Source organism: Penaeus chinensis, chromosome 34, assembly GCF_019202785.1.
Source record: "Penaeus chinensis breed Huanghai No. 1 chromosome 34, ASM1920278v2, whole genome shotgun sequence".
Classification (NCBI taxonomy): Eukaryota; Metazoa; Arthropoda; class Malacostraca; order Decapoda; family Penaeidae; genus Penaeus; species Penaeus chinensis.
Genome location: NC_061852.1, coordinates 26,556,094 through 26,577,751, shown reverse-complemented (window position 1 = coordinate 26,577,751; position 21,658 = coordinate 26,556,094). Strand labels below are relative to the sequence as shown.

At 39.7% G+C, this 21,658-nt stretch overlaps 3 protein-coding genes across 4 annotated transcripts in view; 1 reads left to right on the top strand and 2 right to left on the bottom strand.

The window, feature by feature from the left end:
- Positions 1–4,071: 4,071 nt before the first annotated feature.
- On the bottom strand, positions 4,072–20,153 carry LOC125043936 (arginine-hydroxylase NDUFAF5, mitochondrial-like). Of its 2 annotated transcripts, none has more exons than XM_047640320.1 (10): positions 20,012–20,153; positions 11,800–11,919; positions 11,543–11,678; positions 10,708–10,812; positions 10,437–10,594; positions 9,154–9,304; positions 6,038–6,124; positions 5,591–5,735; positions 5,346–5,425; positions 4,072–5,109 (listed from the first exon to the last, which is right to left on the bottom strand). In XM_047640320.1, exons 2-10 carry the CDS (start codon positions 11,904–11,906, stop codon positions 4,963–4,965), a joined length of 1,116 nt encoding a protein of 371 aa, XP_047496276.1. In that variant the 5' UTR covers positions 11,907–11,919; positions 20,012–20,153; the 3' UTR covers positions 4,072–4,962. The 2 variants fall into 2 exon arrangements, with proteins under 2 accessions (XP_047496276.1, XP_047496275.1); XM_047640319.1 differs by lacking the exon at positions 20,012–20,153 and adding an exon at positions 12,154–12,926.
- On the bottom strand, positions 12,950–19,902 carry LOC125043934 (autophagy-related protein 2 homolog A-like). Its single transcript, XM_047640318.1, has one exon. The coding sequence runs from the start codon at positions 19,503–19,505 to the stop codon at positions 12,960–12,962; it is 6,546 nt and encodes a 2,181-aa protein (XP_047496274.1). The 5' UTR covers positions 19,506–19,902; the 3' UTR covers positions 12,950–12,959.
- A 477-nt stretch (positions 20,154–20,630) lies between the features above and the next one.
- The window catches only part of LOC125043937 (putative GPI-anchored protein pfl2), a 49,786-nt gene continuing 48,758 nt past the window's right edge, over positions 20,631–21,658 (top strand). Inside the window, exon 1 of the mRNA XM_047640321.1 lies at positions 20,631–21,021. Within this exon, the coding sequence (XP_047496277.1) occupies positions 20,816–21,021 (206 nt within the window). The 5' untranslated portion in view covers positions 20,631–20,815. The remainder of the gene's footprint in view (positions 21,022–21,658) is intronic.

The following is a 21,658-nucleotide window of genomic DNA, read 5'->3' as shown; positions in this document are numbered from 1 at the left end:
AACACGTCAGCTACTACGAACGCCCCTGACGCACCCGGACCTGAAGAGACTGCGAGCTCCCGCCTATATACTTTGCAGGAGAGGATGTTCTTCGATGACTTCTGAAGGAGTTCCCTTCCTTACTACCAATCAAGGACCGCCTCTTGGGACACACTGATGTATTTCGACATCGCATCGACCTCATTCCAGGTACGAAGCCTATTTACATACCTTCTTACCGTATCCCTCACAGCCGCCGAGCTGCCTTCAAGGAGGCCACCGACGCCTTAGTCGCCCAGTGCATCATCGAACCTTCTCAGTCACCGTGATCAGCTCCGATGCTCCTCGTACTCAAGAAGGATGGATCTCTGCGCCCCGACATCGACTACCTCCGCTTGAACGCAGCCACCGTTCCTGGCCGCTACCCCATACCGTCGACACACACTCTTCTCCAAGAAGTAGGCGAGGGACATGCGATCTTTTCGTCGATAGACTTAGCATATGGATTCTTGCAAGTCGAGATAGATCCATCATCAAAGGACCTCACCGCCTTTTCCACTCCACATGGACATTTTGCTTTCACTAGAATGTCCTTTGGTCAAGAAATGCCAGTTCTTTCGCAAACACTGAGTATCTGGGCCACACCATCGACTCAGCCGGGCTACGCCTCAACGACAAAAAAGCACGGTGCCTTCATCAGTCACTCAGGTAAAATCTTTCCTTCATCGAGAGGTTCGGTACCATCGCCAAACCTCTAACCCGTCTCCTGAGGAAAAACTCTCCGTTCGCCTGGTCCAGTGAACAGCAACAAACATTCGAAAGTCTCAAGCAATGCCTCACCGAAGCTCCAATTTTCATTCCCCGACTTTAATGAGACTTTCTATCTCGCCACAGATGCTTCATCTATAGGGTTAGGAGCCTCCCTTATGCAACGCCACGATGGACGCTACAAACCCATCGCCTTCGCCAGTCGAAAATTGAATCAAGCCAAGAGAGATTACTCCGTCACCGACCTCGAGGCCCTCGCCGTCATTTGGGCTCCTAAACACTTCAGAGAAATCATTTTAGATTACGATATTCATGTTCTAAACAATCATCGCCCACTTAAGTATATCCTCACAGATTCAAGACATGTCAAAGGTCGTCAAACCAGATGGGTGGACACACTTCTAGAGTTTAACTCCTAGAAGTTTAACTCCAAGACTGACTACCCGACAAGACAAGAGTGCAGAGACTGTCGCTCGCGCCTTCCTCTCTCACGTCATTTGTCGCCATGGTATCCTTGAGCAACGGTACTGAATTCACTAATCGAATACTCAACAGCCTATGCAAACTCCATAACATCGACCTTGTTCATATACTTCCATACAGACCTCAGGGAAATGGCATCGTCGAAAGACTCAACAGAACGATCCTAAACGCACTCAGAACTTCCATCAACGCACAAGACAACGAGTAGGACCTATGGATTCCCGTCACTCAGGCTGCCATCAACAACATCTTTCACTCTTCTCTCGATGGCATCCCTAACTACGTCATTTATGGTGACGATCAGCGTCTCCCCTACAAACTTCTGCAACAACGCCCTTCTCCCGTCTACGGAGAGAATTACGCGAAGGAAAGAAGCAAGAAGCCTATCGCATCGCTCGTGAGTACCTGCGTCGGCGATATGCTTCCGCCCGATGGAAGCATATCGCCGACGGCGCCCTCGTCTTCCACAGATATCTTCAGACCAGAGATGATCAAGTCGTGGATCACGCCGCACCCGCCCCACACATTGCCTGCCTATAAGTTATCTCTCAACTTCGCACCACGCCGGGATCGAGACTTCGTCTTCAGCTTCACCCACTCCAGCCGGATCGAGGACGATCCTGGTTAGGTGGCCGAGCGGTTTCATGACCTCACCTCTTCCTCACCCTAGGCCTCCCACAGTTTACTGACGGGTCCTGCGCCCCTAACAAGATGACACTGACGAAATGCCTCCAGAGCAAGCAATGCCGACTCTTACTGTCACCTTCGCCGATTACTTTATAACTCTATGTAAACTCATAACTTGCATATACTGAAAATGTTTATCAGAAATTGTACTATCTGTATCACTGTTTTTCTAATCATCATTATTGTCGATACTCAAGTTATCAATATGTCCACGTATTTCCAACGACATACTCTTTTCACGAAACTATTAGATTGTACAAACAAATCCGATGTCCTCGTCCAACCATATGATCATTGGAACCCAAAGAAAGCTGTAATGTACATAGAACCTGAAGATTAATATTTTCCATTTTCTTATGTTTAGTAACATTTCATCCAGTATCGTATAAAAACGACTTGTAATCACCTCGAAACTCAAAGCCGAAGTCACGCTGATCCCAGCATCAGCTCGGTTAACACCTCAAGCTCCCACAGCTTTTAGCCTAGAATAAACCAGAAGAAACTCTGCCGATATTTTATTCATCCATCAGTCGTAACCATAACACTCTCTCACTCTTTCCCCTCCTCTCCTGTTTCTCTCACTCTTTCCCCTCCTCTCCTGTTTCTCTCACTCTTTCCCCTCCTCTCCTGTTTCTCTCACTCTTTCCCCTCCTCTCCTGTTTCTCTCACTCTTTCCCCTCCTCTCCTGTTTCTCTCACTCTTTCCCCTCCTCTCCTGTTTCTCTCACTCTTTCCCCTCCTCTCCTGTTTCTCTCACTCTTTCCCCTCCTCTCCTGTTTCTCTCACTCTTTCCCCTCCTCTCCTGTTTCTCTCACTCTTTCCCCTCCTCTCCTGTTTCTCTCACTCTTTCCCCTCCTCTCCTGTTTCTCTCACTCTTTCCCCTCCTCTCCTATTTCTCTCACTCTTTCCCCTCCTCTCCTGTTTCTCTCACTCTTTCCCCTCCTCTCCTGTTTCTCTCACTCTTTCCCCTCCTCTCCTGTTTCTCTCACTCTTCCCCCTCCTCTCCTGTTTCTCTCACTCTTTCCCCTCCTCTCCTGTTTCTCTCACTCTTTCCCCTCCTCTCCTGTTTCTCTCACCCTTTCCCCTCCTCTCCTGTTTCTCTCACTCTTTCCCCTCCTCTCCTGTTTCTCTCACTATTTCCCCTCCTCTCCTGGTTCTCTCACTCCTTCCCCTCCTCTCCTGTTTCTCTCACTCTTTCCCCTCCTCTCCTGTTTCTCTCACTCTTTCCCCTCCTCTCCTGTTTCTCTCACTCTTTCCCCTTCTCTCCTGTTTCTCTCACTCTTTCCCCTCCTCTCCTGTTTCTCTCACTCTTTCCCCTCCTCTCCTGTTTCTCTCACTCTTTCCCCTCTCCTGTTTCTCCCTCTCCCTCTCCCCTCCTCTCCTGTTTCTCCCTCTCCCTCTCCCCTCCTCTCCCTCTCCCCTCCTCTCCTGTTTCTCCCTCTCCCTCTCCCTCTCCCCTCCTCTCCTGTTTCTCCCTCTCCCTCTCCCTCTCCCTCTCCCTCTCCCTCTCCCTCTCCCTCTCCCTCTCCCTCTCCCTCCCCTAGTGGTAATATGCAATTTTTTTTAACTTCCCAAAGAAATACAACTATCCATTAAATATTTGTACAAAAAAAGCAACAATGATTTATAGCAAGATATTTGTAGTGACAACTCTTTCTGCTGATACTGAACTATGCTTGGCATCAATTATGCACATGAAAAGATGGCCAGAGGATAATGATAGAAACTTAAAATACATTCATGCTATATATGTAAATGAAGAATTGCCTACTCTTTAATTCAATGTATTTGAATTAAACAGGTTAGTACTAATTTATGCAGTGGTAGATGGTAGTTGTGGCTTGTAATGTATTGTTAAAGAATTAATGATAATTAACTCCACAGAGAAACCAGTATAAGATCAAATTTCTAATCAAGGTTGGTGTACATTTCTTTTTGGGCTAAGTTTCCCCCAGCTACTAGTTAAAACTGACTTGTAATATATTCTTTAGGGATGAAAGGTTTTTGTAGAGTAGTTTTCATGTTTATCAATCTGAAGTTATAACAAATAATGGGAACATACTTTGTGTCTGAAATTATCATTTTCATGATTGTATACAAAGCATGGAAACTTATCTTGGTGTTTAACTTTGGTAATTTGCAAAGAAACATTTTCTCATACAATATTCTTTTTATTTCCATAGAAAATTGCTGTATACAACAAAAATATACAATTACCAAAAGCTACATACATGGAAGATGCAAGCTTGACATGATGTGCCTCTAAGAACTAGTGATCAAGACACACTGTCAATGCTAGGTAATTATTTTCAATAAATTAAGATAATAGATCTAATGAATCAGGAGGCACTATGATATAATAATTCTGTAATAATTTCATTTCTTGTGCAACTGTAATAACTTGTATATTTTGGGGTTATATGTTTTACTAATTCTAAAAACTTTAAAGATTTTAGCATGACCAAATAAATGTTTCTATGAAAGTTCACCTTTATAGGCAAGAAATTAAAGTTTGAAATATATACACATTTTCCTTGTACAACCATTGCACATTTTGCAGCAACTCTTCATATAAAATCTACTCACTACACAAAACAGGACTATATTTAAAGCATTGTGGACATTCTCCACACCCAGAGTATTGCTCAATTAAATGAGTGTAGGAAAATGGGGACAACACAGCTATCCAGAAGTCTGGTTAGAAAGATTTGTTTTTCAAATGGATAATGAGTTCTAAATGAAACTGTAGCCTTAAACTGCCTTTATGTGCAAATGTAAAAGGGCTGGTTTATTCAGTGAGGATGTGCTAACCACATGATATATATATATGCAAGTTGATATAATGCTCAACTCTCTTTACTTGCAAACCTTTGCTCATCACAGGTTATCTAAAAATGTGTCAAACAATGTAGTGCAAAAAACAATCTATACTCTTTAAACTTCAGAAAATTATGCCTCTCCTCTTTCACTTTTTTTCTTTTCACTACATCAAGAGCAATTCTTCCATCAGCATTAGTATTTACATTCTTAGACTTGGGTTCACGTTCTAATCTTTCTTGTCTTTGTCGTCTGAAATCATGTCTTGCATGAACTTAATTCTGCCCTCCATTCCTGCATCTCGGATCATGTCATCCAACTTGTGCAAGTCCTTGAGAGAAACTTGACCACTGCCTCTCTCCGCTTGGGTGCCCTTCTGTGGTGGGAGTTCAAAAAAGACATAAAAAAGGAATAACGAGTATTAAGCTTTTTTTATTAAAAATTTGGTCTATATTGCAAAACCTTAAATGAAAGCATTAAAATCATTCTATATTACAGAAAATTATCCTCCAAGCAGTTAATTACTTTAATTACATCATTTTAATATTTCAAAATGTTCAAATCTTTGACATGACCTTTTGTGGTGAATGTAAAAAGTGAAGTCCACCATACCTGTTTTGGATCTGGCTTCCATCCTATCATATATATAATCTGGAATGTTGCTGGAATCCCATTTTCATTCCCATACATTTCTAGAAAAAAAAAGGGAATAAAAACTCTTGGAAAAGAAAACATAACCGAACTGAACCACTTTATCATTCATTTCCTAGTCTCTGTTCACTTTTCTTTCTTTCAATAATGGAAAAGCTGAAGTCTAAAGGATAAAGAATTAAACTTAAAAAAATAAAAATAAATACCTTGATAAATGGCACTAGCAGCAAGCAGTGTGTCCCTGTGGAGATGGGGTTTACGATTGACACCAGCATTATTTTCTGCCATTCCTTGAAGGTCCCACATCAGTTCAAACATGGATGGAAAACCAACAGAAATCTCATCCGTGTCCTTAAAAATAAAGAAAAAAAGTTTTGGATATAAATGTTATAAACTCAACATTTATGAAGCAAGATATGCCATGTATCCAAAACCTAAATGTACATTGATATTAAATATTAGCACTTTTTTTTTTTTTTTTTTTACCATAAGTGTGAATGAACAGCAGTACAGCAAAACAAACATAATGCTACACCCATATCCAATATTTTTTCACATTTTAAAATTTTTCACTGATACCAAAAATATGAAAATGTTACTGAAAAATAAATATATATATAAATAATTATAATTGATAGATATGATTCACTTACGATTGTGAGCATGGTAAACCCACTCTGGCTGAGGAGGCTGCCGATATCCCTTATCTCTGCAAAGGGTGAGACGTGTGCAGAAAAGCCCTGTAAGAGAGAAGAGAGTTTAAACCTTCAAACCTGTGCTTTTGTTTTCCTTCGGTCTCCATCTTTTATGACAAATGGCATTATTCTGTAGTTACCTTTAACACACTGTAATAAAAGTTTATCTATTGTCTTTTCACAAAGATGACTCTACAAGTGCTTAGTCATCAAGGAGTCAACTATTAGTTTTACCTATCTCATCTGTTTACCCTTTTCCTTAATTTTTTGAAAGCTTCCTTTTTATTATTTTATTGTCTTTTATGTTATTAATATTTCAATGACAATTTAATAATCATAATATCAATAAGAATGACTACAATGTCATTATTAATAGTTGGAAAGAAAAAAACATTTTCCCTCCAATTCAAGGAATGGGGAAATCAGGCTCAGTCACTAGGGCCAACTGATAGGGGACAGTACATAAACCCACTGACATTGGGTTAACCCATTACCAGTGGGAAACTGTAATGTTAACTGTATTTTTGTTTTAGAAATATCTTTACATATGGATGGCTCCACAAAAGTTCAGCCACCAAGGATTCAATTAGTATATCTTATATTTTACCAATAACAATGTTAGTTAAAAGAAAATAATTTCAAAAATCAAGGAAAAGGGTAACCAGGTGAGATAGGTTGACTAGTAATAACTGACTCTATGGGGACTAAGCACTAGTGGAGACTTTTATGTGTAGAGACATGAATAAACTAAACTCACAGTGGGAATGACATGTATGTGCATGCCATCCACAGCTGCAATGGGTTAAAAAAAAAAAAAAAAAAAATGTTACCTCATGGAAGACTTTAACTTTGTAGTTACTAGAGAGAAACATACTCATGACTTCATGAAAAAAAAATGGCCTGAGGGACAGGTGACATGAACATACTGTCATGGAAAAATCTGGCTGACAGCCGGGTGACTGGAACATACTGTCATAAGAATTTTGGCTAAGGGCCAGATGACTGGAATAACTTGCCACAAGTGCACAAAGCTCCTGGAGGATGATTAGAGTTAGTTGGCATTTAGAAAGGGGCTCTTGCATGATTCCTATTAGTAAACAAGTATGGAATGTACCATCCATGAGCCAGGACTGATAGGGGGCTGGCTCCAAGGAAGACAGTATTTCTATGCTCAGAATCCTATTCCTACCTGCTGTGCCTGGCAGCATAGGTTGCATAGAGAGAGAGAGAGAGAGAGAGAGAGAGAGAGAGAGAGAGAGAGAGAGAGAGAGAGAGAGAGAGAGAGAGAGAGAGAGAGAGAGAGAGAGAGAGAGAGAGAGAGAGAGAGAGAGACACACACACACACTCACACAGAGACACACACACACACTCACACAGAGACACACACACACACACACAGAGACACACACACACACACACACAGACACACACACACAGACATACACACACAGAGACACACACACACACACAGAGACACACACACACACACAGAGACACACACACACACACAGAGACACACACACACACACAGAGACACACACACACACACACACACAGAGACACACACAGAGACACACACACAGACACAGACACACACACACACACACACACACACACACACACACACACACACACACACACACACACACACACACACACACACACACACACACACACACACACACACGTTATTAATTTTATTATTTGTGCACAAAGTTTAATACCATCTGGATACAAATTGTCAAAATTAAACATTGGAAAATGGCAAATAACACTTATGTAGAAAAACAGTTACTAATATTGGAAAGGAGAGCCACAATCTTGACACCACAAGAGTATTCATGTGTGTTCAGCATACAAGCCACACACACCTTGTGCCATGTTAAAAGTATCTCAATCCAAGGGTTTAATTTATGAGAGATAAATATAACATGGTCTATTACTGAACTATATGTTAGTTAAAAATTATATTCTATAATGAACATTGAATCATCAATTCTATACTATTTTTCATATATATTCCATATCACATTGGCACAGTACTGCCTGCCTTGAGAACAAGCTAGCAAATCAGTTCCCATCTCTGATGGCTTAACTTTGAAAATGTACCAGTATATATATAAGCATGCTGACTACTCTCACACAAAGATGAATGCCCATGAAATCTCACCATCTTTAATTAATCAATCCATCTATCAAATGGCTCATCCAAACACTCATCCATTTCCCTGCAAAGTCAGCTGCTTCACTTTATATACAAGCAGACTTCTCTCACAGAATTATCAATATGTGTGAAATTTTACCATCTACTATTCATTCATCCACTTATCAAATGCTCTTTTCATATACAATTCCCCATTTCCCTGCCAACTGAACTGCACCATGTCCTCTCCAGAATTCAAAGAAGATGAAGAAGGAGAAGAAAAGGGGAACGAAAAAGAAAAGGAAGGAAGGTAAAATGAAAGAAAAATTGTGGCCATAAAATCTTGAGAATAGCTGCAAAAGAAATTCTTACTGCCATGTAAAATTTCAAATAACTACAGTAAAGCCTAACATTTGACAAATTTGCATTTCACGACCTTTACCAACAGCAACCATTGAATCACCTTTGCCGAAAATCACATTTGGTGACCATATTATCACCAAAATTTAATTAATTGTAGTCACCTCCTCCACCCTTTGCTAAACACTGTACATCATCTCACAGAAAATTAAGTAGCATGTATATTGATAAGTGATCATTCATAAGTGAGCATGGGGAAGGGAAGGAGTCGGCTGACCTCTGTTGATGATGCTATGGTAAGTAATAATCTCCCTCTCATTAATACCAAACAAAGGATTATAGTCAAAGCAATCTATTTATTTACTACCCTTAACCTCTCATGGTATCTGAGAATAATACACAAAGAAATTAGCATTTTCTGTACTCAACAAGCTTAACAAGCTTTTTTCAGTGCCAATTACTTGTCAAATTGAAGACTTTACTGAATAAAACAAAAGAAATGTCTCTAGAAAAATCTTGAAAATTACAGCAAAAGAGAGATCTATATATAAAATCTCAAAGAGTAACTTACACCTTCTCTCTCTAGTTCAGCCAGCACCAAAGACGAGCGAAGTTCATATAGAGTGTCTCCCCCAAACACCGATGCCAGGAAAACACCATCTTCTCCCAACACTCTATAGATTTCCTTGAGGCAACCCGGTAGATTGTTCACCCAATGAAGACTGAAACGATGATTTAAATTGTTAGCTCACAATAATGTATCAATTCTTGCATAATTAAATATTCTAGTTCTAAAAAACATATGTGTGTATGTATGCATGCATGTGTACACCCCCCCCCCCCCCCCACAAAAATTATAGTACTTCATATTAGTCTGGACGTGGAACTGTTAAGGTATAACCAATCATTATAACGAGAGTGGAATACTGTAGTGGAATCTTTCATAGTATAAACATTTTTAATAATAGAAAAAATGTACCAATATTAATAATGATGATAATAACAACAATGAAAAATGACATTTATAATGATAATGATGATAATTAGGATAATACAGTACTATTCACCGCAGTATATGTTGTACTACTTGGCAACCCCCTCCTAAACTGTTTTGATAATATTTTCAATACTTTTTGAAATTTCATATTTACTTGTTAATCATAACCTTACATCAATATTGATCTTAATATAAATATTCATATTTAACAATTTTATGTAAACAACCACTGGAGAGATATATTCATTGGTATCATTTTTAACTTATTTACTGACAGTTGATGCACAACACAGCTGCAGCCTCCCACTAAGTAAAGTAATGCAGCCTACTAAATTATTTACAAACACAAACACTCCCCAGTCTGGTGTCATTGAAAAATATACATAGGAGATAGACTTATCCTCTTGCAAGCATTTATCAATATTCACTGACAATGAAATGCTGTCAATAGGACTGTATGCTACAACAATAAAGAGGACAAATATCATGGGAAACACGAGTTCTATGGGGGATTACCAGTCATAGAAGTTTGCAAAAATATAAACAATTCAGCATTTAAATTTTAAAATATGTAAATAATGGACTAAAACATAACTACAGGATTGATTTAGAAAGAAAAGTGAATATATATATACACATAAAACCAACTCCTGTCAAAAGTTTACATTAGAAATTCTTCCAGTCCTAGCATAATTGTATCTAAATACTTCAGAATGTTTAGAAGCATATTTACTTCATTACTCACATTTTTGCTTTCTAGCTCAAGCTAAAAAAGAGAAAAAATGAAAAAACAAAAATAGCTTAATAAGCAAATATCAAAGTTTAACAATCTACAACATTTCAGCATCAAAACTTACTTTAAATTTGATATAACGAGGTCAAGTGCTTTATTTTCGAACGGAAACTTTCCTTCTTCATCAATCACCATCTTCTTAAACTTCACATCCTGAGGAGTTTCTGCCGATTCCAACATTGACGGAGACAAATCACTCATATACAACTCTTCTAATGAAGCCTACGAGAAAGAAAGAATGTGCTGATTATCTCTGAATCCCAAAAGTCCCACAATATAAAGAAAACTGAATGAGAATATCTCGATGACAAATAATAAATTTATTTAATACTCACATCTGTTATATTCTTGGCAACATATCCTCGACCTGTTCCAAGATCTAGACCAGTCTTCAACTCCCGCTTTATGTCATTGATGCGGTCAGCTAAACGATAACCAATCTGAAAATAATAAGGACGTCAGTTTCACTGTATATGATGACCATGGGTAATAATTTGTGAGATCTGAAATATACGATAGAATAAGATGGACTATCACTGTAAGTTTCCTGTTAAAGCTTATCTTTCTTGTAATCATTGAAATGCCACAGAGATCAACATACAGTGTAAATCTAAATTGATTCTATAGTACATAATAGTACATTATGTTGAAATGTTAAAATCTCTGAACTTTCATAATACAGCATAAAATGAGTAGAATGGTAATGTTCTTGCTTTATTAATCATAATTATCAGAAATTTATTACAAGAAACTGGAGCAACAATCTAGGAGACATAAGATGCTATACGTGTTCTACCTCTAGAAACTAATTAGACATCATCTATCTTTTCTCTGTGGTACAACCCCCTCCAATTCCAGGTTCATAACCGAGTTGCAACTCCATGAACTACCAGTTTCAATCAACCTGTGCCTCTGAAACAAATAACCCTTACTTGTAGTGATATGTGTTCTAACTAGCAGTTCACACACTCACATTGCTGAACTGTGAACCTGGAGGTGGAGGTAATTGTGTACTTTTTTTTTCTTTCTAAAGAACACCAAATTGTTTTACACAAAACCTGCATATGAATGTTCCACATACCAACATGTATGTGTGTGTGCTTCTGATGAAGAGGATTTCCTATAATGTTGTCATACATAATTTCTGATCAAACATTTTTGAATACTTACTTCCTCTTTCAAATAATCGAAAACTGCAACATCGGGATTCCTTGCAGCTCTTTCTCTTTGCAAACGTTTTGCTTGACGATCAAACACATTCATAACATTACCCTCCTGCTGTGTTACAAAGGGTGATGTGTGGAGACTGAAAATGAAATAAATATAAGATACTGGCAAGGTAAATTGAACCCTACAAATTATAAAAGAGAAAATTTGAATCACCGTATAACAATAGAAGTATAAGATATAATAATGACAATCTATACCTCTGAGCTGTTGGCAAGTAAAAAGAGAATCGGGGCTCCTTGATCCTGCAGCAGCATCCTCGTCGCAGAGTTCTGAGAGCGGCAGTGCTCATCAAGCGGAGGGACATCTTGTTCTAGCACCTGGGGAAAAATATGCATTTACTACCAAGCAAAACTGAAAACTAGGACTGTAATCATGCTTAGAATAAAAGTAATAGAAATTACATTGACACTTCAAAATTTCTATAATTATGATTGTTACTTATACTGTGAATATATCAATTTCTCTCCTTCAATGACTCTGAGAAAAGGATAATTTTCTTAAATATGTACCTGTCTAGTATAAGTTACCACAGTTTACTTAAATGTACTTACTTGTCATACTTTCAGCTTCTGTTGCTTCAGCTCTTCTGTCTTCTTCAGTTTAAAACATACAAAAAAATTCTGTTTGAACTAACTGGTGATTTATTTAACATCATAATACCATCAAACTAGGTGTTTCTATCAAAGCATTTTTTTTTAGATTCCTATTCACATTTTAAGCAACAGGTTTCAGGTTACAGAGAGCAGTATTAGCACCTTACAATACTACAAAAAATATATATACTTCTTTGGTTTCCTAACATTATATACCAATGTTTTAGGTTTACTTTAACAGATTGTAGCAAAAGAAAAACATTAAGGTTTTGCATATTTCCTTCCCAGACTCTGACATATTGTAAGCTGTGCATTTTTTTATTTTGGAATAAAGGCAGGACTATACAAATCAACAATAATCCATGTGCTTGTCAGTGAGGAAAAAATAACATGATTTTTTTTATCTTAAAATTATTCTGCAGAGTTCACTTCTTGGATCCTATCCACAGTATCACAAGTAACATCATCCAACCAAAATTTATTTGACTAAAACAAAGTGAGGCACAATCTTCACAATCCTTCATTTTGGAATGCACCTCAGAAGGATTAGGAGTCACACACACACTCACACACCATTTTTCCAGATTTAACACATCTGTCTGCACTTACAGATCTAATATATTGATCACAGTAGTAATGAAACAATCAACCCTGTTACACTGGCAACAATGACAAGAAATGCTAAAGGATTTGCAAGTAGTAGTGTATCTCTCTTTACAGTATGCAACTTGTTGACTGCCTTTAACAATTTATGTCACTGTTCCTTATGCTTTCCACTTATCAGCAGCTTCTTTGCGAGCATCAGGTACAAGTTGATTCTTCATCCCACCCAATACTGTGCCAGCTGCCTCAGATGCTAGGATGATAGGCTGCACCATGGAGGGAGGGATCTGCCTCAAAACTCCTCCAATTGCACCAGACACACCCTTGTGTTGATGTTCCTGTGAAGCTGCTTGTACTATTGCTGTGGCGGTATCGCCAATGCCCTCACGAACCAAGCTATAAGCTGTCGTGACCCCTTCACGAATGTCTTGTGGTTGTCCACCTCGGATTCTGTATCTGTGACGCACACTTGGTCCAGATGAAACCATGTCATACATTGTCTCTGCTGCTGACTGAATGCATCCAACAAACCTTCCGGTTAAATCAAGAGCAGCATGAGCCGATGAAGTTGTGAATGCAGAGGTTCCTCTTTGGAGCCCACGCATCACCCGTCCATCTTTCTGATATTGTTCAATTGGCAATAGGAACAAATCCCTGACACCTCCTACCAACTTGCTCACAGAGTGCATGGGGCCAACACCTCCCAGGACTGATGGCAGCTGGTTACGTCTTATATCATTCATCCATTCACTGCTGATGTAATGTATCAATTTGTCCATACCTAAAAGACCAGATTTATGAACAATGCTCTTTAATGTAATCTCTGACTGGTTAAGTTGCCCAAGTCCTATGAGGAGTCCTGCAACTGGGCCATACTGTGAATTAATATCAACATGTTTTCCATGGTAGTCTATTTTGATTGGCACATCTGGTGAGAAAATAAATGATTTGAAATATGGAGGAGCATTCTCTTCCATTCTACTGTACTCTTCTTCAGCTTCTGACACTGGAGACTTTTCTTCTAAATTCACAAGGAGTTGCTGATCTTCAGCCAAATTAAGTTGAGCAGCTTGGTTAAGGTTTACAGTCATAATTGGTGCCTGGACTTGAGTTGTGGACTGTGGTCTCTCTTCTTCTCCAATTTCTCCATCCATATCTGAGGCTAGAAGTTCTTCAAAGAATTGGAACAGGAAAAGTAGAGCATCTTGATCTATATGTAGTCTTATAGGCTGTAGTGATATCTTGAGACTGGTTTCTTGAGGACCATGCTGACCATCAGGTCTGGTAGTGAGAGCTTTCACCTGTACCATATTTGCATGAGCTTGTCGTGGACATGTTTCAGAAGAAAACTGATAAAGGAACTTATTGATTTTGGAGGACACAAGACGATCCCTGATTTCCACATCATGGATCAGAAGCACATTTCTTGTTGCCTGCTGTGCACTCTCGGGATAGATCTCATGTTGGAACCGAACCTTGCTGAGTTGTAATTCTAGAAGTGTGTCATGTTTTCTGCCAGGCCCTCCTGCAGCCTGCCATACCATATGACTTCGCTGTTGTGGACTTTGAGGTGGAGATTTCTTGAACATATTTGGTGAGGTATGACCTGATGAAAATTGCACTTCTCCAGCCCGCATTGTCACTGAGGGCTCTACTGAGACATAGCTTAACTTTGGTGATGGAACATTTGATGAATATGCCCCAGTACCACTTTCTGGATTGCCATTTGAGTCATTAATTGTAACTCTTCTTGTTTTGGCTGTGGCATCATGAGAAACAGCCTTGAAATCTGAACCACCATAAATGTGCCACACAACACTCAATTCCTTAAGAGTATACTTCATTATAGCAGAAGGGAAATGTTTTGGAGCCTTTAGCTGATCAACTTTGCCCAGAGGGATAGTAAAGTGGTTATCCATAATAATAATGGGATCTTGAGTCAAGAGCCTCACTTGTGGCTCTCCAGATGGAGACTTGATGCCTGTGCCAGGTGCATCATCAAGAATGCAGAATTCCTCATCTGTTCCAGAACTGTATTCTTCAAATGGATTATCAGATGGTTCTTTGAGAGCTTCTTTAAGTGCAGACTCTGTGTCTGTGAGTTCCCCTTCAACTGGCATCACCTCCTCGGTCTTGTGTGTATCCTTCTGAGAGGCTTGTGAAGCAGCTGCAAGCCGTTTTAGATTGTCATCTGGGAAGAAGAACATCTCTACACCCTTCTTTAAGTAAAGATTAGGATCATTTTCATCATCCTCACATGATGATGTAGAAGGAGTTGACTCAATCATTGCATCATCCATCATCCCTCGCACCATTTCAAGTTGGTGAGAATCATTTTCCTTGTGTCGTGGGTTGAAAATGGTCTCTTGCATCTCTGATGGTCTCATTGTGGCACATTCACTTGATGGTGACGATGCCACACTTACTGGGCTTGTAACTGGGGGAATAACTGTTGTATCTGTTGTTACCGAAGCCTCTTGTGTCAAGTCTCCATCACTAGCTAAGTAAATCAGAAGCTCTAACAAGGACTTGCAAGAATCTGCACATGTGCGTATATGAATTACATTATTGGAAGCAACCAAGTCAATTTTGGGTTTCTTTTCCTTTAAGTCTTCTACCATCCGTAAACAGAGTTCAAAGACTCCTAAATCCGCTACGCAAATATAGTCCTTTCTTAGGTCAATGCTTCTTAAAGAAAGTTTGTCAGAGAGGAAAAGGGCAGCATCTTCAATGATGAAATGAAGAACATTTGTGTCACTGGATATAGTTAAATTGCTTGATATTGAGCAAGCATCAACTGTCAAAACTGTTCGCAAAGGCAAGTGAAGAGGACGATAATCCAGAGCACAACCCCACAAATGGAAATTCATCTCAGTGACAACATCAGGAAGCACATAGCCAGCAACAGGATAATCTTGGACATCAAACATATCCATCATCTGGGTAACCCAACTCTCAGGGCTGGTGCACATGTAGTGGCGGAGAGTGGTCCCACGAACGCATCCAGAAAAGATAATGGTTTTCAAGTTTCGAGTCAAGTCAAAATCCATTTGCAAAGCTATACTGACTTGGTCTTGGTAATCCTCATTCTTTATCACTCCAGCCCCTAGTTTAGTTATAACACCTGGATCATTTGGGTATACTATGGCATCCAGGCGGGAGGTGGAGAGGGGATTTTCTGGATCAAGGAAAACTGGTCGATCCGGAGTGATGTTTGCAGCCTTGTGATATATGTAAGCTTTTTCTGACCAAATACAAGTGTAACCAAGGTCTGGGTTTCCTTGGTAACCTACAGCTGCAAATATTGTCCCTTGGTCTAGAATAAGCATTACTTCCCCATGCTGCCCTGGAAGCACACAGTTCTTTGCATCTCTATATGGAGTTCTCAGACTAGCAACTGCATGGCCCATTGTGAGTTTAAATGCAACAAGAGTTTGCTTCTTGTTTTTATTTTGTTCCTGCTGTTGTTGTTGTTTCAGTCGCTGTCTTGCTTTGTGTTCATACACTGAATAAAACTGGGATTCCCCTTCCTCTTCACTATCACTACCATCATTATTGGACGAAGTGCACATGGTAAACTGAGTTGTACTTTGATATATACTCTCATTCATAAACACTGAGGCCAAATCTAAACCTCCTTGAGCAGCACCTATATTACGGGTGGTGTGGCTTACTGGCTTAGGAGCAGATGGCTCCCAAAGCAATAAGTCAGTCACTAATCTGTTATACACAACTTCATAGATATGCTTAGAAGGCAAAATTAATTGGACATCTGGCAAATGAATATCTATGTGCAGCTGCACATTCTTTAAAGTATTCTCCATAAATTCTAAAACTTCCTCCTTTTCTGCAGGGATGGTAAGCTCTTCTGCTTGGCCATCACCAGGCTGCTGGGAGGCAACTTTCCTTCGACTGAAAGGACTGGGTTCTGTCTCACTAACTTCCTCTAAAAATCCCATCATAGATTTTGCCATGATATTCTCTTGTCTTGGGGCTTCTTCTTCCAGTGATGTCCATGGCTGCATTGGATGCGCCATTATGACAACTCGTGGGAGATCAAATCCTCTTTCTGAACCTCTGCTTGAGCTTGCCCTCACCAAGGATATTGGTGTATCTTCTTCTCTTTCTTGGAAAAGCACATGGATGTCACCACTACGTACTTCATAGGAACTATAGGGCATGTGTGGATCTATGGTAGTAACAAATTCAAAGTCCTGCAATACTAAAGACAGTATATCTTTTCTGACATTTCTTTTCCACCAAGGAACCCTATCCATATTGGAAGTGGGCCGTAAATCAGGTATTGGAAATCTAAGCTTTACTGTTAGAGATGATGAAGATACTTTGACATGGACACGTGTCTCTGGGTGAAGAGTTGCATCATCCAAAGTCTGTTTGAAACAAGCTTGATTATTTATATAACTTGGGGGTAGTTCTGGGGAGAACACTTCTTCTGTTGCCTTTGTGCAAACCTGTTGTCTATTGATTAGAGCAGATATGCGATCTACTATAGACATATCAATCTCTGATACACAATCACCCAAATTAACTTTGATATCTAACTTAGGTGTGCTCATCCTCCTAGTTCTTCCCATGGCAGTCATATTTTGGGACTGTGAGATCTGCACTCTAAGCTTTGGTTCCACAGTGCCTCCATAAATAGCCTCAGTGGTTGGTTCTTTTAAAGTTTCCTTGAAAGTAAGCAGTTCAGAATATTCTATCTTTGCAGGAGATACTGATGAATCCACAAGGCACTCAAGAATTTCAGCACAACCAAGTGACATATTCACACTCATTTCCCATCTATTTGCAAGGCTCTTCTCACTACCTTCAATTGTTAAAGGAGCTGCCATAAATCTTAAATGATTAATTTGACAAGCATCAGCAAATTTTTGCTTGGCCTCATGGAATGCACCATAGCTATAACCTGATAATCCATGCACACCAAGTACAGAAAAAAAGTCTTCTGACTTTGCCTGCATTTCTGCAACTGAGGCTTTAGATACCATGTTTGAGTTGTCTAGTGATGGTGTCAAGATATCCTCATGAAGCACAACAGCTGCCAAGCTACTAACCTGGACTCGGAAATGAGTCACTACCGCAGAGGGATCATCCATGAGTTTACTACCATGTTCACTTTTCTTTTTAGTAGACCCCCCTATTGCATGATCACCCATCATGACACCCACGCCTGTGTAGCGGAAGGTGGGTGTTGTTGAGGCTCCAACAGTTGCAGACTTCACAGTGCTGCCTGACATATTTGAGCCAAAAGAACTTTCCATATCAGAGCAGCCTGAGAGCTGACTACTAGACATATTTCTCATAATTCCTGGACCACTACTCATGGGTACAAATTCATCATCACTGTCTTCTAATGGTGTCACAGACCAACCCTGATGAAGATTAAGAGCCTGACTTGCAACAGTATTTGAACGAAGTTCTTTCCGAAGCTCACTCTCTACTTTACGGAAATCATGTGGATCCATTGGTTTCTGCTTGGTATGTAACATACCTGGAGTTTGTGTATCAAGGTCAAGCTTATCTGGAGATGCTATGCCTTCTGATAACTCCATTAGTAAGTGAATTTGCCTAGGCGAGAGGAACATTATAAAAGATCCACAGTTCATTCGTAGATCTACTTTTGGGCCCATTACATCTGCCTGTTTAAGTTTTAAGCTAATTTCCTGGGAGCCAGTTAGTTTAGCAAAGAGAATAGGCTCCATTGGAATGCTTGCATTGGTAATGAGCTTCTTTACAGTTTTCTCATGATTCTCATGATTGTACTCAAATTCCTTACCTTCTGTTGGAGATGTGTCAGCTGTCTTATAAGAGTCTCCTGACACCTTGGAACCACCAGATTCTGGTGATGAATTTGAATCTGATGGTACTACAATTCCTGACTTTGTCATTGTTTTACTCTTAGCTGGAAATTCATCAGTGTACATGGTAAGTCCTTCAATATGAAATTTCTTTGATGCAAATGCAGGCTGCTCATATCCTGCTCTAGATGATTCTGAAGTAGGAGTGCCTTTACCAAGCCCTGCCTCATCAAAATAGTCCACTTTCTTGATCCGAACTTCTAAGGATACTCCTGACTGACTACCTTTTGGTGTATGTTCTAGTCTGATGATTATGTCAAGGAAGCGGACCTTAATTCGGTTAAGTACAGTATCTATTGCCTGTGCAAAATGTTCAATGCCCTCAATCATCTGACTAGAATCTTTTCCTACTGGGTCCTCTATTTCACTCTCTTCTTCATGATGATTAAGGCACTCCTGAGCAATTTGCATGGATGTTGTCATGCTCATAGACTCGATCATGGAATCTACCATAGATACATCCTCCGACCTTTGTTTGGGCTCGATGGTCACCATAAGCCCAGACACTTCCACAAAGCAACTTTCCGACAGGAGGGCATGCCATGGAACAGACACGCATATTTCACCAATATAACCGTCCACAAACTTCACGGGAAGATTTAATTGATCAGCGACTTCATTCAGGGCAGCCACGTCCAGAGTCAACTCCTTTATGGCCCCCGTTCCATTGTACAAATCCACTGTCAGCTGATCGAGAGACAGCTTTTCTTCCAGGAACTGGCCTACGTATCTTTGTAACAGATATCTTATAGCCCTTTTCTTGATGGCATCCGACCAAGGGAAGTACCAGGGCATTTTAGATATAGTCTCTAGTCCCAAACGTAACATTTTGGTTATTTTTTACTCTCCATGGCGTAAGATTCCCTTTGTTGAACTACGTCGCAGGTAAACAAGGCTGCTGCTGCGTCAGGACACCCCCGTTACAGACGCCTTGTGTTACGGCGCCACTTACACCACCTTATTTAGATTCCATTCGTTATCTTGAAGAACAACCAAAACTGCGTATGCATAGTTCTATAATACACAATTAAGCCACCAGATAGTTGGTACCATGAAGATAAAGCTAATAATAACAATTCGTATCCGATTCCCAGTCACAAAATTGTAACCCGGATTTAAGGATCTTTCGAAGCCAAACACCAGCTGGGTTCCAATACTATTTCTCGGATCAATCAGCTGATTCGGGAATCATTTTTAGCTTCGCTCTTTTATTACCTTGAGCACAGGACATGACAGATGATTTCCGCACGCAATGTATCTACGACTGGACACCATCACATTAATAACCTTACGTTAATAACAAGCTTCTGCGTATGTGCGTTTTGATTACCTACCTCGGACAAAGCTTCTCCGCCTCCTTCCGCTTTACCCTACTGATTTTGGGACGCATGTGCGTTTATTTTTCTTGTGTTATTTTCATCTTCTAATACATTACGTGGCAATGAATAATTGAATGTGTATCATATGCTGAGTTACTGAAAATACCTAGGGGTAATGCAAACACTGCCAGCTCTTTGCATATTTATGTTGCTTTTGTTTTGCTATTTTTTAACACAGGAAATCAATATTGTAGTCGACTACCATTCTGATAATATGACAGAGGCTAAGTCTTGTGCACGAGAAGTATTTAAAGCCACTGGAAGGCTTTATAATTTATGAGTTACATGAAAAAACTAAATTCCTAAGTAAATACGATGTGGAACATTTGAAGTATTATTTATTTACTTTTCGCTAGTTATTGGATGGTTAGTCGCGCTATCCCCAGAGTTGTCATTTGTATTATTTTCACCGTTTGCATCGCCAATCATTTCCTTGTTTTAAGTGAAATGGTACTGTCGTAGAAATAAGTTAATCTACCCCAGATGAAATGTAAAAATAAGGCAGATACTTTTGCAAGAAGAATCCGTGGAGATGAGCTCAGAATTAATAATTAGTGGGTAGCTGTCACGTCATGTATTTCACTCCACGGTGAAACTAGTGGCTATTAAACTTGCCATCTTCCAGCAGAAGTGACGTCGCTCTGACATGTAACTCGATAAAAATGCTAAAGTGGACAAATATCTAAAGGTTCGGGACGCCTAAACGTTGGTGATAATTGGCGTAGAGGGTCACAGAAGTGCGCGAGAGAAGGGAAGAGGATGGAGACTCCCAGCCCAGCAGGAGCGAGGCAGCCCTCAGCACCGTCAGCGCCTTCAGGAGTACAGCTGATCGAGCGGTCCTCCAGCTGCGAGGGGGACACGCAGCACTATGGGCTTCAGACAGCTACAAAACCCCAGCAGCAGCCACAGCACACGCGGGCGTACCAGCAAAACCACCTGCCAGTGGCTCAGAACATCAATTTGCAGTGAGTACCAGGGAGCTCTTGGGGTTCCTGAGACCTTTTTTGGTTTTCTGTTTATGCTGCTGTGGTTTTCTTGCGGGTTATTTCTTGCACCGATTGCAATTTGCTCATGTTAGGGGGGTTCGCTTCTAAGTTGCAGTTAGAGACGAAAAACATGAGGATAACTAGTGGAGGCCTTATGGCTTAAGGGAAAGGAAAGGACTTATTAAATTATTGTTCGTTTTAAATGGTTTCATTTTCATTGTGTTGTGGTTTGTGTTATCTCTGCATTGCATTGTTCAATTTTTGTCGTCGTTCTTTGAGTAGAATTTGGGAAATTTTTATAATAATTTTGTAATGTTTTGGGTACAGGCAAAATTTTTCTTGTCTGTGGGAAACTGAAACTATACCTTTTGAGGGTAACAAACAGTAGGATGAAATTGGGTGATTTTAGATGAGGCCCAGTAATTTGTCTGACAAACATGTCACGATAAGTTCATTTTGAAGGCTTTTATATTTAGATTACTTGTTTAGAAAAAGTGTGTTTGGTAGGACTTACATAATCTGCATATGAGAAAAGAAATTTATGCTACAGTGACTGCAAAGTAATGTCAAACTAAATTCAGGATACAGATACCTTGTATCACTAAAAGTATTGTAA

Excerpts from the sequence above, each read along its gene's own strand:
- LOC125043936 (XM_047640320.1), bottom strand. The coding sequence starts at position 11,906 with ATGTCCCTCCGCTTGATGAGCACTGCCGCTCTCAGAACTCTGCGACGA. Across the intron at positions 10,813-11,542 it reads TCGATTATTTGAAAGAGGAA|ATTGGTTATCGTTTAGCTGA; the intron begins GTAAGTATTCAA and ends TATTATTTTCAG. Across the intron at positions 5,110-5,345 it reads GGAAGCCAGATCCAAAACAG|AAGGGCACCCAAGCGGAGAG; the intron begins GTATGGTGGACT and ends CTCCCACCACAG.
- LOC125043934 (XM_047640318.1), bottom strand. The coding sequence starts at position 19,505 with ATGTTACGTTTGGGACTAGAGACTATATCTAAAATGCCCTGGTACTTC.